Source organism: Bacillus rossius, chromosome 7, assembly GCF_032445375.1.
Source record: "Bacillus rossius redtenbacheri isolate Brsri chromosome 7, Brsri_v3, whole genome shotgun sequence".
NCBI classification, from domain to species: Eukaryota; Metazoa; Arthropoda; class Insecta; order Phasmatodea; family Bacillidae; genus Bacillus; species Bacillus rossius.
Genome location: NC_086335.1, coordinates 61,071,971 through 61,086,857, shown reverse-complemented (window position 1 = coordinate 61,086,857; position 14,887 = coordinate 61,071,971). Strand labels below are relative to the sequence as shown.

Genomic DNA, 14,887 nt, shown 5'->3' with positions numbered 1-14,887 from the left:
GGCGCATCGCGACACCTCGCTGCACATGCCTGTTTCCATTACAGTACCTCGCTGCACCTGCCTGGTTCCATTACAGTAGGCCTACCTCGCTGCACCTCCCTGCTTCCATTACGATACCTCGCCTACCTCTCTGTTTACATTACGATACCTCGCTACACCTCCCTGTTTTCATTAGGATACCTCGCTACACCTGCCTCCTTCCATTACCATACCTCGCTACACCTGCCTGTTTCCATCACGATACCTCGCTACACCTCCCTGTTTCCATTACAGTACCTCTATACACCTGCCTGGTTCCATTATAGTAGGCCTACCTCGCTACACCTCCCTGCTTCCATTACGATACCTCGCTACACCTCTCTGTTTCCATTACGATACATCGCTACACCTCCCTGTTTCCATCACGATACCTCGCTACACCTCCCTGTTTCCATTTCAATGCCTCGCTGCACCTCCCTGTTTCCATTACAGTACCTCGGTACACCTGCCTGTTTCCATCACGATACCTCGCTACATCTGCCTGTTTCCATTACAGTACCTCGCTACACCTGCCTGCTTCCATTACCATACCTCGCTACACCTGCCTGTTTCCATCACGATACCTCGCTACACCTCCCTGTTTCCATTACAGTACCTCTATACACCTGCCTGGTTCCATTATAGTAGGCCTACCTCGCTACACCTCCCTGCTTCCATTACGATACCTCGCTACACCTCTCTGTTTCCATTACGATACATCGCTACACCTCCCTGTTTCCATCACGATACCTCGCTACACCTCCCTGTTTCCATTTCAATGCCTCACTGCACCTCCCTGTTTCCATTACAGTACCTCGTAACACCTCCCTGTTTCCATTACCATACTTCGCTACACCTGCCTGTTTCCATTACGATACCTCGCTACAATGTCGCAGGAACCTCTCTGTACACGTCTGCCTGTTGGTCGAATTAAGACCCTTCATATATATATATATATATATATATATATATATATATATATATATATATAAGGGTTTTACGTCACACAGTATAGCTTAAGTGATTCATTCTGACCTTCTTTCAGTGGTCGGCTGTCAAATAGCATGTACTTGGCGTAGATTTAACTAGTTTAAATGCGCTAATAAAAAAAATACTTTGTACTAAATAGAAGCTAATATTGGATCTCGGATATTCAATGCTCTTGAAAAAAAATATAAATAAGAATGCCTGTGTCCGGAAATACAACGTTGTGAAATGTTGGAAGTCTGTTGTGCATTCCATGTGCAAGCTGTGTAATTCTTTCTGGGCGCGTATTTACTGCTCCTCTGCATATGCTACCCGCCTTGCGGGAATGTGACTAATACAGCGTACGCGTCAGGCACTGCAAGTTTTGTCTGCGTTTTCTTTTTTAATTCCAGAACACTTTAAAACTAGCTAGTTGTACTGTAGTAATCAATTGATTCCGTATTGTTTAGAATAAATGTTCGTACGGTTGATCCGCCTTTAAAAACACGCATTGTTCGTCATCGCTATGTAATTATAAAATTAATATTATATGCATCGTCAAATTTGCAACTCCTTTAAATTCGTGTCATCTGGAAAGGTTTCCCTGAAGGTGCTATCATAACTATCGAATAAAAACAGCTGAACATAAATTCTGCACAGAAAAACACCAAGGTGTTTACAGCTGTGAATATTATGATTGTTAAGTATCTGGATGGACAAAACCGATGTTTGGGCGTTTCAGTCTACTGCATCACAGAAGTAGGCATTTTAGTTGAATAACAGTATGTATAATAATCTGTAATAACTACTTCAATACGTTTTCTAATTTAAATAATATTTTAATTTTATAATATAGTATTGAAATAATAAATTACAAATAAATTTATAAAAACAGTATGCCTTAAACATAAAGATTTAAAATATTACTAAAAAAAGTTTATCTTGCGTTAAATCAAATAATTTTTTATGAATAAATCAACATTAATTTTTAACTTCTTTAAATATTGAATTTATCAATAAAAATTAAGAATTTTTATTACATTTTGGCTTACAATTGGAAAATAAATACAACAAAGCTTCAACACATACTATTCATAAGAACAACCAATATATGCATTAATGTGTTATTTGTACAAATTTGTGAAAATATTACGAATACATGTTTTTAAAAATTAACAAAAATATAATTTTTAAGTAAAACTTCTATTAGAGAATAAGATTAGCTTAAATTACCCGAAATGTTATCATCGTGCTGTTCTTTCCAAGAGACGCAAATAAATTTTATCGACGTTTTCATACAAACAGAACAAAACAAAACAAACATACGTTTGGTCTTACTTTACCACCTAATGACTCACTCATCATTCGAGAGTTGGGTAGGACCTTAGATAAAGGTCTACCAACTGCTAGGAACCAAAAAAAAAATTGTTTTATGACCTGTACCTACCAATCCGCGGAATTCGTGCGTGCAGCCGGCGCTCATCGATTTATTAGACGTTGTCGCGTCAATAATATATTTGGTTAGTTTGTGCAGCACGTGAGTGGAAGCCACGGCTGGGAAAGGTGGACGGGCACCCACCGAGCAAGGTGATGTCGAAGGTGCTGAGGCAGCGGTTGAGCGGCGTCTGCAGCACGTCCGGACCCAGCTTCTTGGTGCGGTTCATCTTGGAGCCGAGGTCGGTCACCACGTGGCCCAGGATCAGCCTGCGGGAGCTCGGCATGGCGTCTGCGGGCACGAGGACAGGTCACTGCAGTTTGCGACGTTGGAAGTTTCCTTCAGCGTTCCACCATGGAACGGCACAACCGGGGCCGGATTTAGAGGTCTGGAGGCCTCGGGGCAACAGAGGAGCGGAGGCCCCCTGGCCCCAAATTATTTTACAAATAAAATGAACAATTTTTTTTTTCAGTCGAGTTTTTCCAATAAATAATTTATTGTGAAATCAAGTAGATTCTCTTCGTATTTAAAAAAAAAACATACATAAATATAATCGGAGACAAGAATTATATGAAATAAAATTTTAGTGTTAATAAATATTTCTGTTAATATTATAACAATAATGTAATCATGTATGTACAAAGTATTGTAGGTAAAGGTAAAACAGCGAAAAAAGATTATCAAAGGAAAAGATGTTTACTAGTGTTTACTTGCCGGAATTTGAAAGATTTTTTTCCGAAGTGTCTATTGTGGGGGCCCTCCGTTTGTGGAGGCCCCGGGGCTTTCGCCCCGGTTGCCCTCCCCTAAATCCGGCCCTGGGTACAACCAACAGCAAAACAGCAACCACGAGACTGGTAGTATGTGGGAAAAGCCTCAGTTCAGTCCAAACTGTCGATTCGGGCTTGGCAGTCCGAACTGGTCGCTGGACTGATCGTGTGTGGACCGGTTTAACCATAGCTTTTGCCAGTTTCTCCTCGGTGAATTCTTCTAGAGCAATAATTGTTCACGTGTTTCAGTTGGCGCGTTCTTGAGAGACCTGTATCGTGAACTCTAAGGAAAGCGATCGAAGGAATATGCAGCTGGAAAAAAGAAGTTTTAGCCGCATCGGCAGAAACTCAGTGTGACACTGTCCAGATTTTACATTGTTTTCTTAATCCCTGCCCTAAATATAAACCCCGTAATTACTGATAAAAGTGCTCACGATAAATGCATGCACATAAAAAATTACAAACTTTTTTTAAAGATTATGCATTCACAACCTACCATAACTTAGTATAAAATTGTGGGAGAATCATATTTAGAATACTTATTTACTACCACTGCCGACCACCACCAACAAATGCTAGATCAATCGCGAAATTCCACGGGCTAAAATTAACGTATAATAATTCACTTGTGAGCCAATTTCGCACAGGTAGAGTTCAAAGTTACATACTCAGCCTGGTGTAAATTCACACATGTTTTTTTTTTTTTTTTTTTTTTAATGGCGCTCAGTAGCAAAGCATTACAAGTGAATATAGGTTAGTCTGAAGGCTTTCAGGCAGGGTTGGCTAATTTAAACCACAGTTTGAACCATGGTTAAAACCAAGTGGTTTTTAAAAAACATTTTTTTTAAATAATGTATTTTTTAATTGAATATCTTAAATTTATTGATGTTATGTTTAATTCCACTCTAATAGCAACACAAGTTTGCTCATTGAGGTTTCCTGTGGTTTACAGGAACAAAAATTTATAAACCAATCAACATATCTTTAAATTATCTGAATATGTTTTAAATGATACCCAGCTAAATATTCCTCTATAATTAGAAATAGTAAAACGTTGATTCCTATTCTTTGGAAAATCCCCGATCGTAATGTAAACCCCCATTTAGTGAGAAACGCCCAGTCTATGAATAACACTCTTCATGTGGGGAAATACTCTTTCTGTGGTTAAGTCCCAGTCAGATGTCAGATTTACCGGACTTCAGTTCTTTGATGTTATAACTTTTCTGGTTCAACGTGAGTGGCAGAAAGCAGGATGTTGTATGGCTTTAGTTTGAACATGCTGAAACCCAAAATAACTTTAAAAGAAATTTGGTTGTCTGTAAAGTCGGTTTACGGACGATAGTTTAAGTGACAACGTCATAACAAAACATTAATGAAATGATTGCATACTTTTATAAATAAAATTGAATAATTTTAATGAATTATCACTATTTTGTATGGATACAAAGGAGTGAAATGAAATATACAATTTAATTGATAAATTTACTTTTATTTGCACTCATTAATTCAAGTATGTTTATTATTTTAACGAACATATTATTTTAACTATAACGTTTATACATATTTGCGTATTTAACTTCTTCCAATCTGTGTTATTCTGTTAAGGATAGGATGATGATAGGAAAAGTAGGAAACGAATGGGAGTGTTTCAAGTTTAATGTGCCTCGAAAAAGTCAAATTGATGGTTGTTCCAATCGAGTGGAAGAGAGATAGATGCGGCGCAAGCGTACAATGAGCGTAAAGGGACACAGCGTAACGGGACAATGTGCGTAACGGGACACTTTTTCGTGCGTGCAGCCGGCGTTCATCGATTTATTAGACGTTGTCACGTCAAAAATTGCTAAGTAGTTTACGAAAACTTGCTACGCGGCAGCATAAATCTTTAGGGACCAAACGTTAATTTGCCTTTGCCTACATTCAGTTTCGCATTAACACTCAACTAAACACAAATCTACGTTCTGTCACTGTCTAACTGCGGAACCAGCTGCACGACTCGGCGCGGGTGACGTCAGCTGCCGACCCGGCTAGGGCGTGTGGGAGGGGGAGGGTGAAGGCGGGCTATCGACGCCCCTGCATTTAGAACTCCGGCTCTCGCGCGGGACACAGCCAATCGATGGCGACCATCCACGCCGCCGTCTCGCCGCTGTCTCGCGGGGTCTGCGCTTCCTCCGCCCGTTGCAACCTCCTTGGGGGGACCACGTGGCTTCCTTCCCGGGAAGCCTACGACGTACATTCTGTATTGCACAGACCCGAATACTCACGTTGGCAAGCCTTCTTTCAACAGACGAGAGAGCCAAACTCCCGATCGTGCATCAACGGTTTTTTTTTGTTCATTGCAAATGAATAAATATACAATTCATGATAACTAATGATCAATTAGGTTAGGTTAGGTTAGCTACATTATGAATACTTTTTTAAAAAATTATAAATACTTTAAAACATTGTGGACGGTTGATTTGGTTAGGATCATAGGCGTGCGCACGGTAGGTGCCACAGGTGCCTTGGCACCACCATTAGGGTTAACGTTGTTTTGTTTTTTACAAGCAGAAATAATACATACTTACAAAAATCCGTATTATTTCCAAAAAAATAAGTTTTCCAATCGTGTCGAGTTACAGACAGGGGTGCAACAACCCTTTCCCTTCCTATGAAACCTTGAAGTGGGGGCAAACGGGGGCAAAGAAAGTGCTGCGTAATCAACTTTTAGATAATAAAACTGCTTAAATAGCACCATTTTCCACCTTGAAATACAATTTTTCCTGGGGGAGGACCCTCGGACCCCCCGCTTCAATAGGGGGGATCGATGATTCTTTATAAAAAGGTATATTGCCCTCCTTTGGAAATTTAGTTGTTGCGCCCCTGGTTACAGATATGTGCTCATAACACTATCAGTATATCAATTATCAATCGAACCAACTATTATACACACGGAAACAAGCCAGTTGCAATTACTTGTGTTGTATACGCGGGCCGCGGCTACGAAACTTCTGAAATGTAAATACGTCTCCTAGTTCTCCTCGAATCACATAGAATGCGCGCTCGGTGTCCACTGTTCACTCCACTCGGCAGGCGCACGGAATAATAGCCGCCATCCGCCAGGGTTTATTTGAAAAAAAAAAAGAGATAGTTTAGTTAGTTAAAAGGATAGGCTTACTCGATGACTTATATGCAGTCGCGGACAAAACATTTTTGTTGTATTCCAAAAGTTAAAACTTTTGCCCACTCTTATTTGTGTAGGGGAAGGTGGGCGAATTCTGCGCAGCGGGTATTACTGCGCAGTGAGGTTTCTCGGAATTGATGTACACTGCGTCGGTCTGTATAATGCTGCCACACGGCGGAGACACTGAGGACTTAGTACGAGGAAGGAGACGCCATTTTGTGAGTTAGTTGGGTTACGACAACAGTGTGTAGGTTCAGATCGAAATTGTTGTTGTTTTCGGCGAAGAATAAACAAAGTTATGGTAGAATAGTTGTGTGTTTCTAGTAGTAAATTATATTTGCAACAATATTTGACCATATATTCTTCCTGTTGAGCACTATAATAACTTTAACTGATCACTTTAAAATTATATTATTGCGAGCCTTAAATATGTTTGTGCTTGGGGTAATTCTGCGCAAAGATGTAGTGTAATAATGCGCAAGTGCGCAGAATTGCCCTCAATGTTTTCAATTGATAAGGCTTAGTTTTATTTGTTTCAGGTAAATAGTGCGTGTTTTAGGTTCCCAATGCATTTAAATATTGCTTTCAATTAATGTAAATTTAATTTTTAGTGATTTAATGGAATGTCTTTCATACAACACGATGATCCCATTCTGTTGATCCTGGACAATCACTCAAGCCACATTTCAGTTAGAATCTAATACTTCTGTAGGGAACACGGCATCGTCCTTTTATCTCTGCCACCCCATACCACTCACAGACTTCAACCTCTTGATTTAACGTTCTTCAGTCCGCTGAAAGCAGCCTTCTACAGAGAGTGTTCTCTTTTTTTGAAATCAAAAAGTAGGCTTAATTCCCAAAATGAAGCAGGCAGGAAAATAACCCAGTATGAACTCATCGAATTGTTTAATCGAGCATATTTAAAAGTTGAAAATATGGAAAAGGGGATTTCTGGATATTCAGCAGCTGGGATTTCACCCATTAACCCTGATAAGCATTTGACCATGGAGTTTGAAGCCTGTGGTAAAGGAACTGAAATCGAAGTCGGCTAGGCTGAAGAGAACGAAGAGCAGAATAACACAAACAGAAGCGAAAGAACAAGGGATGCTGGACCTAGTCAGATACCTACAAAAGTGGCAGAAATTTCAGACATGTCATCTTCCGAGAAAAGTGATGGTGTTCCTGTAACTTTTATCTGTACACCTAGCCAGACAGGAAAATAACGCAGGTCTACGGAAGGAAATGTCCAACAAGTGACGGTGGCAGACATTTCACCTTTGCCTGGTCCCTCAAAGAATGCTGCATCCCTTAGCACAAATAAATCAAAAGAGCCTAAATCAAGAAAACAAAAGTCAGAAGTCTTAACTGGAACACTTTTGAAATAAAAACTTGAAGAGATTGAGAAAAAAAGAGAAAATAATAAAAGGAAGAAGGAAGCTAAAATCCAAACAAGTAGTAGGTCTAGGCCTAGGTTATACTAACGTTATCCGAGAGTGAGTCTGAGACCGAATTAATCAACGAGAAGGATTTGTGTAATGACAATATTGAGCCTTTGAATCTATATGTGTGTTCAGTTTGTGACGAATTTGACCGCGATAATGAATTGTGGTACAGGTGTGTGAAGTGTGGTGGGTGGACACATGAAGAATGTAGTGGCTGGGATTCACCAACAGACTACAAATGCGATTTATGTGTCAAAGAATAACAAAATGTGTGTCACCTTAGGTTTTCATTTTTTTTTAACATCAATGATAAGCAAACTCAAACTTATTAGTTATGTTTTTATGTCTTTTATTAAAAATACTAACCCAAATATTCAATTTCGGAGACTTTATTGTTATCATCAACTCGTGTGTTTCTTGTGTCTATTTGATTGTTTAATATTTGGTGGTAATTGAATTTATTTTCGTTTATTTGAATCGTCCAATTTTAAAACATTACTATCAATATGTTAGCTAATTTTGATCTGTTTGGTGTTTTAGTTTAAAATAATTAATTATGCACTAATATTTGGGGAATTTTTTTCAGATTTTATTGGTTAGGTCTATAATTAGTGATGCGCACAATTACCCAGTATACAGCGCAGAATTACCCGACTGGGTGTGGTAATACTGCGCAGTGCAGCATTTCATTTTAAAATTTATATGACTTTTGGTTATTATGTTAGCGCTTCGAATCATAACAATGAATGAAGATTATGATACAAACAAACACCCTTAAAAAAACATATCACCTGAATACATTATTTACGTATCTTAGATAAGTCCCAAGTTAAGTGCGCAGAATTCGCCCACCTTCCCCTATTTATATTATTTTAATATTTTACATATTTTAGGTATGCTACAAAAACTCCCTTCATTTGTTGATTTTAAAACTTAACAATTTTGAAATGTTTTTTTCTAGCATTTATGTGGCGTCTTCAGAAAACATATAAGTACGGTTTTTCAAAGCCACCAGCATGAATTCCGTGCAAACAATTTGTGCAATTTACTTTATGGCTCAACAAAGCTTAAAAATGTAAACAGTTTAGTAGGTAGTTTTCCTGGTGATTATAACGTTCAAAGCCATAATATGTCATAAAAAATGTTAAAATTTTTACATCTGTGTATTTAATGTTTTTGTTCGGAAACACCTTAAATAGCACCATTTTGCGCTTTCAAATCCAAATTTTTCCGGGGGAGGGCCTCCGGACCGCCCGCTTTAGGCTCGGGGTCCGTGAATGACAGGGCTGTTGTGTAATCTGGCACCACCAATACTGAAGTCCTGCGCACGCCTATGGTTAGGATACTGTGAAATCTTGTAAACAAAAAAGCGAGCATGAACTTCGGGGAACTTCGGGTTTGGCTCTCTCGTCTGTGAAAAGAAGGCTTGCCAACGTGAGTATTCGGGTCTGTGCAATACAGAATGTGCATCGTAGGCTTCCCTTCCTTCCCTGGCCTACGTTGGGAAGCCTTGTTTTCACAGACGAGAGAGCCAAACATCCGATCGTGCATCTTCGGTTTTTTTTTTGTACATTGTAAATAAATATGGCGGTTTTGATAATATGATACTAATGGTCAATTAGGTTAGGTTAGATACATTATAAATACTTTAAAACATTGTGGACGGTTGATTTGGTTAGGATAGCTACATTAAAGATACGGGAAAAAAACATGAACTTCGGGGAACTTCGGGTTTTGGCTCTCTCGTCTGTGAAAAGAAGGCTTCCCGGCCTACGTCAGTCTGAATGTGCGCAGGAAAGGTCAAGGTTATCCGAGGAGCAAGGCGTGTCTCTGGCCGAGGTCTGTGTGCAACTTGGATCTTGTGCCGCCGGGTTCACAGGCCGACCAGGCATTCTGCCAAAGCGCCGGATTTTGAAAGGCGGGAGAATTCGAGGTGCGGAAAAAAAAACTTTAATATTTACAGTCAAGGGAAACTGCTGCATGTTGGTAAAAATTAAGAATACAACATGGCGTGTTGATAATGACCAGAGTGCTTGCATTGGCCCTTCAATCTCCCATCGTTATGTTGGCAAAATAACATTTTACAAAGCCCTTTAAAAAAAAACACGGCTGCTACTTTACACGTCAACGGAAGAAAAAAAACCCTCTCTAATTATCCAGTACATTTTTTTATAAACACCATAACTATTTACTGCATACCTATTGTTGAAGGCCAGAATTTAGACATATTTAACAATAACTTATCTCATTTTCTGACTTGCGATGCGTACATCGCAGTTTGAAATGCATTACAAAAAGGTTCTCATGTTTGTCAAGTTCACAAATTTCGTACGGCGACTTCGAAGGGAAGTGACCACTGTGTAGTTTGTGTAGGGTTCATGCCCCGGTGGCCCTGGGTGAAAACTACTGGATCGTGGATTATAAAACAGTTACTGAAATAGGATTCGACTCTTATCGATTTCATAGCGTGAGCTAGTACGAATCGATTCTAACACGCGCCGTAAAAATCCAACTATACAGTAAAATTTATCTGTGGTGGTTTAGGCTTGAGGTCAACATTAAAAAGCTATATATTTTTTTTTATTACCACCATTAGTCGGGGCAACATATATTTTGAAAAATTCTCATTTTCGTTGTTTTGTATGCCTGTGAAAACTTTCACTGGAAAGGAATGTCTTCGTTGCATCACCGGCGGCATACAGCATAGGCCTACTCGTATTATGGGGGGGAGGGAGGGGGGAATGGTATGTCATCAAAGAAAAATTTTGGAACTATCCAGCTATGTTAAGTGTAGATATTTATACATATTAACGGGTAAACGTGATTCACGTTCAGAAATGTAGTTGAAAACACAATTTGCGTATATTTATCACGTTCGGCATTATCTTAAAAATATCTTACGTAAAATTTGGTGTCTTGAGTTTTGTATTATAAGTGTATTAGCAACACGAGAACACGTGAAGTACTGTACACACACACACACACACACACACACACACACATATATATATATATATATATATATATATATATAAATGTTTTATTCTTCTCTTTGTATTACATTGCTAAGTTTTTTTTCTATGAGAACCAGCGTAAATCATCAAAGGAGTGTGTCCAATATATTACGTAAAATCAGTATTGCAAGAATTACTGGCAGAACAAAACAAGAGTGTTGCGTTAGCGGGTGGCGTGACTCGTGGAGTGGAGGCAGGGGGAAACGGGGTTGCCGCCATCAGGACGTATCACGTCGCACGATCGCGTGCTGGCAGCAGCCTCGCGGAACGCTGACCCGGGGCGGTAAAAAGCGCGCCGTCCAACTCGCCGTCGAACCTTTCGTGAGTCGAGAAAAGATAGCGACGTGACAGATTAGCGACAGACAAAAACCCTCCAAGACATGTTCAACGGGAATTGAAGAACCTAACATCAAAGGACTGCATCGGGAGGAGAACTTACTGCGAATATGATGCAATGGAAGACGGGCATTCTGCTATGACACCAAGTTCAGTACAAAATAGTATAATAAGAAATTAAACCTCCTCTTGACTTCGATTTAAATATCTACGAGATTGCATTTTGTCTTAATTTAGACAGGTGTTGTTGTCTTAAATGAACTAGTGATCAATGGTTAGCAAACTAAATCAAATTGCTGTGATAAATTGTATAGTGATCTTCTCGCTTGTTCGCCGGACATCTGTGGAACCAACCACATAACGGATTTTTTTTTTCCTCAAATGTTTTAACGTTAATTGTTCGATTCAAGGATGGACTGACTCGTATTCGGGGGTCTTGCATGCACGGATAGTGGGTGGGCAACTACTGGATGTTTAATATTTGGCTTAAGCCCTTTATTGCGATAAGTTCTACGCCAAAAAATAAAAGTTCTTCTGACTTCTACTGACATACATTGTTGTTTGTGTTTCAATACATCCTGGTGTGCTTCCCTGAGGCGGCGGACACACGGCTTTATTGGAATAGGGCTTAACTACGCAAATGGTTATGTATTCCGAGCACATTGTTTACCATTCAAACAAAACAGGTTTTCACAGTACTTCAGAAAGACATGCAATCTATTCTTGCCAACGATTTGCTGGTTCAAGGTCACCAAACATAGCCGAACACGAGTCGTGCTACAGCAGAAAAAAAAAATCAAAATTTAAATAAAACATACGAAATTATTTGGTTTGTGTGAGCACATGGCAATACGAAATAATTGTAAGGATTGATAGCTTCCCGCATGCAATTAAAGACCCGTCCTAATAACACCAAAACACAAACGTAAACGTCGCGATCGATTCAAGATATAAACAATAGATTCACGTGTAAACTGGCAGGTACTTTATTCTCATACAAATAAATGTTCCCAAATATGATCCCCTAAACATATTCACTCAAACTACTTTAGCTGTGCCGTGTAAGCTCTACGAGGAAAAAGAATTATCCTACAGTACTACATTACACTGAAAACGTTATTTTCAAGTAGTTTATAAATGTTTTGTAATTTATGCTACTGAGTTTATTAAGGGAAACAAATTACTACAAATCTGTAACTATATTCAAACAAAAACATACTGAACCGAACTAATTACATTCCAAGCTATGTGTATTTTATTGTTAATCGTTTACATAAACACCGTTTTCTTTTACTACCCTGAACATGACATGATTTGTGATTATCATATTAAATATCAGTCTGAGAATATGCGAAATAATTTACAAAAACTAACTTTTTAAAATAATTTGTGTTAAAAAATTGTTGAAGGAAATACCACAATCCCCTACGATTTTATACTAAAGGAATTTTTTTGATGTTTCATTCGTCAGTCTGAAATTAGGCTCAACATTTTCTTGAACTTAAATAGGAAAACATCAGAAAAAATTGTGAGATTAATTTCGATACAACGGTAAAACTAACAAATTACACGTATAATAATTATAAACAAGTCTTTATTACGTCTCTAAACATTTAGGTAGGTACCAAAACATTTTAATAGGAATTGATGCAAAAATTTATAACAGCGTTGGTTAAGTATACATAACATTTAGGAAATTTTCTTAGTGTAAAGAACACAAAATGTACGTGATGAAACAGTTACTTTTTTATTTGTAGTGAGTGATTAATTTGATGAAGGTGTGAGTATATTCCCAGTGCCTTTCTGTTTTTATTTTTAAAAAATACTCAATAGCAGGGCTTGTAATTGCAGGTAACTGTTAATAATATTGAAAATTATTAATTAAAGAAATATTTTTTATTCAAATATTAAAGATAACCTATTAATAAGATAACTCTATTTCTTTCAACAAACTTTAGTCTGTAGTTTTTATTGCCCTCTCATTCTCGAAAAATAATTCAATTCTCCTGCAATATGTTCAGCGTGGAATTAAAAAAAAAATCAAGCATAGGCCCCTTCTTGAAATGGCGATAATCAAACGAATATCCGCTCTGTTGTAATGCAGAAAAAAAAAATCACGTCTATCCGTCTCGTGGCTTCTAATCACCTCCTCTGAGATAATCGATAACAAAAGCGTCGCGCATATGTTTTTTTGTAAGCGGAAATGAAATTTTCCAACTCACTCGCTCAACGTTTCTACCTTGCTATAGCGGACTTGACGCGCGAACAAAAAAAAAAAATTGGATGTCTGTAAAGTCGGTTTACGGACGATAGTTCAACGTGACGTCATAACAAAAACATTGATGAAATGATTGCATACTTTTATGAATAAAATTGAATAATTTTTATTGAATTATCACTATTTTGAATGGATACAAAGAAGGAGCGAAATGAAATCTACAATTTAATTAATGAATTTACTTTTATTTGCACTCATTAATTCAAATATGTTTATTACTTTAACGAAGAGATTATTTTAACTATAACTTTTATACATGTTTGCTATTTAACTTCTTCCAATCTGTGTTATTCTGTTAAGGATAGGACGATGATAGGAAAAGTAGGAAACGAATGGGAGTGTTTCAAGTTTAATGTGCCTCGAAAAAAGTCAAATCGATGGTTGTTCCAATCGAGTGGAAGAGAGATAGATGCGGCGCAAGCGAACAATGAGCGTAACGGGACACAGCGTAACGGGACAATGTGCGTTACGGGACACTTTTTCGTGCGTGCAGCCGGCGTTCATCGATTTATTAGACGTCACGTCAAAAAAAAAAAGGTATTTTTTCTCCCTCTGTAATATTGTCGAATTGGGAACAAAGCGGGGCGCGACGCGTGAATCATCGCCGCTGCGAGAAGGCGAGGTGATATACGGGCTGTCGCCGACCCCCGGGCGGGGAGATGGCCGGGGGAGGGGGGGCACCTGTTGAGAAAACGGGCAGCCGGCCTTGCAGCGCGCCTGGGCCGTCTGGGTGCGGTCGCCTCCTTCTGTCCCCGCGTCGCCGTCGTCGTCGCCGTCGTCGTCGCCGTCGTCTTACCTCTCGTGTGGTGCGTGTCTCCGGGGCGAGAAAGATGGCCTCTTGTTCGCCGCAAAGAGAGGACCGAGCCCCGTTTGGACGCGGGGCTGCGCTGCTGTGAGCTCGACGGCAGACGCGCGGCCGGCTGGATCGATCGACGACGCTCCCACCTGCCCTTCCTCCCCTCCCCTCCCCCCCCCCCTTGCCCAGCGCTCACGAGCTGTCTGTCCTCCCACGCGAACCCCCTCCCCCTTCCCCCACCGTGACGACGTGCCCACGCGCCCCTTACCTTTCCCTCCAGCCTCCCGCCTCGCCCGGGCACACAGACGGTGTTCCTTAAATAATTCACGCGGTGGGGATTTACATTCCTTAACATTTCTCGGACATACGCCATTGCAGTTTTGCACTGTCTGTCACAATTATTTTATTTTTTTTTTTTAATGAAAACACAAACCCACAAAAGAACAACCCTAAATCAGCCGGTGTCCAAAAAGACAACCCCCAACGATGAACCAAAAAGCGTATTTCGGACAACACCACGACGACGACAGCACAGATGAGATCATTCAAAATTAAATGTCAAAACACCATAATAATTCTGCGGAAGGAATTTATTCATGGAAAAAAAAATTAATAATAATAACATCACATACGAACACAGTGTGCTGACGACGATGAGGCAGTTTCAACAATAAC

The 14,887-nt window shown here is 39.4% G+C and overlaps 1 protein-coding gene across 1 annotated transcript in view; it reads right to left on the bottom strand.

The window, feature by feature from the left end:
* Positions 1-14,347, bottom strand: part of LOC134534168 (cationic amino acid transporter 4) — a 34,287-nt gene extending 19,940 nt beyond the window's left edge. Inside the window, exons 1-2 of the mRNA XM_063372305.1 lie at positions 14,213-14,347; positions 2,564-2,710 (exon numbers count right to left, since the gene is read on the bottom strand). Of these exons, the coding sequence (XP_063228375.1) occupies positions 2,564-2,705 (142 nt within the window). The 5' untranslated portion in view covers positions 2,706-2,710; positions 14,213-14,347. The remainder of the gene's footprint in view (positions 1-2,563; positions 2,711-14,212) is intronic.
* Between the last annotated feature and the right edge of the window lie 540 nt (positions 14,348-14,887).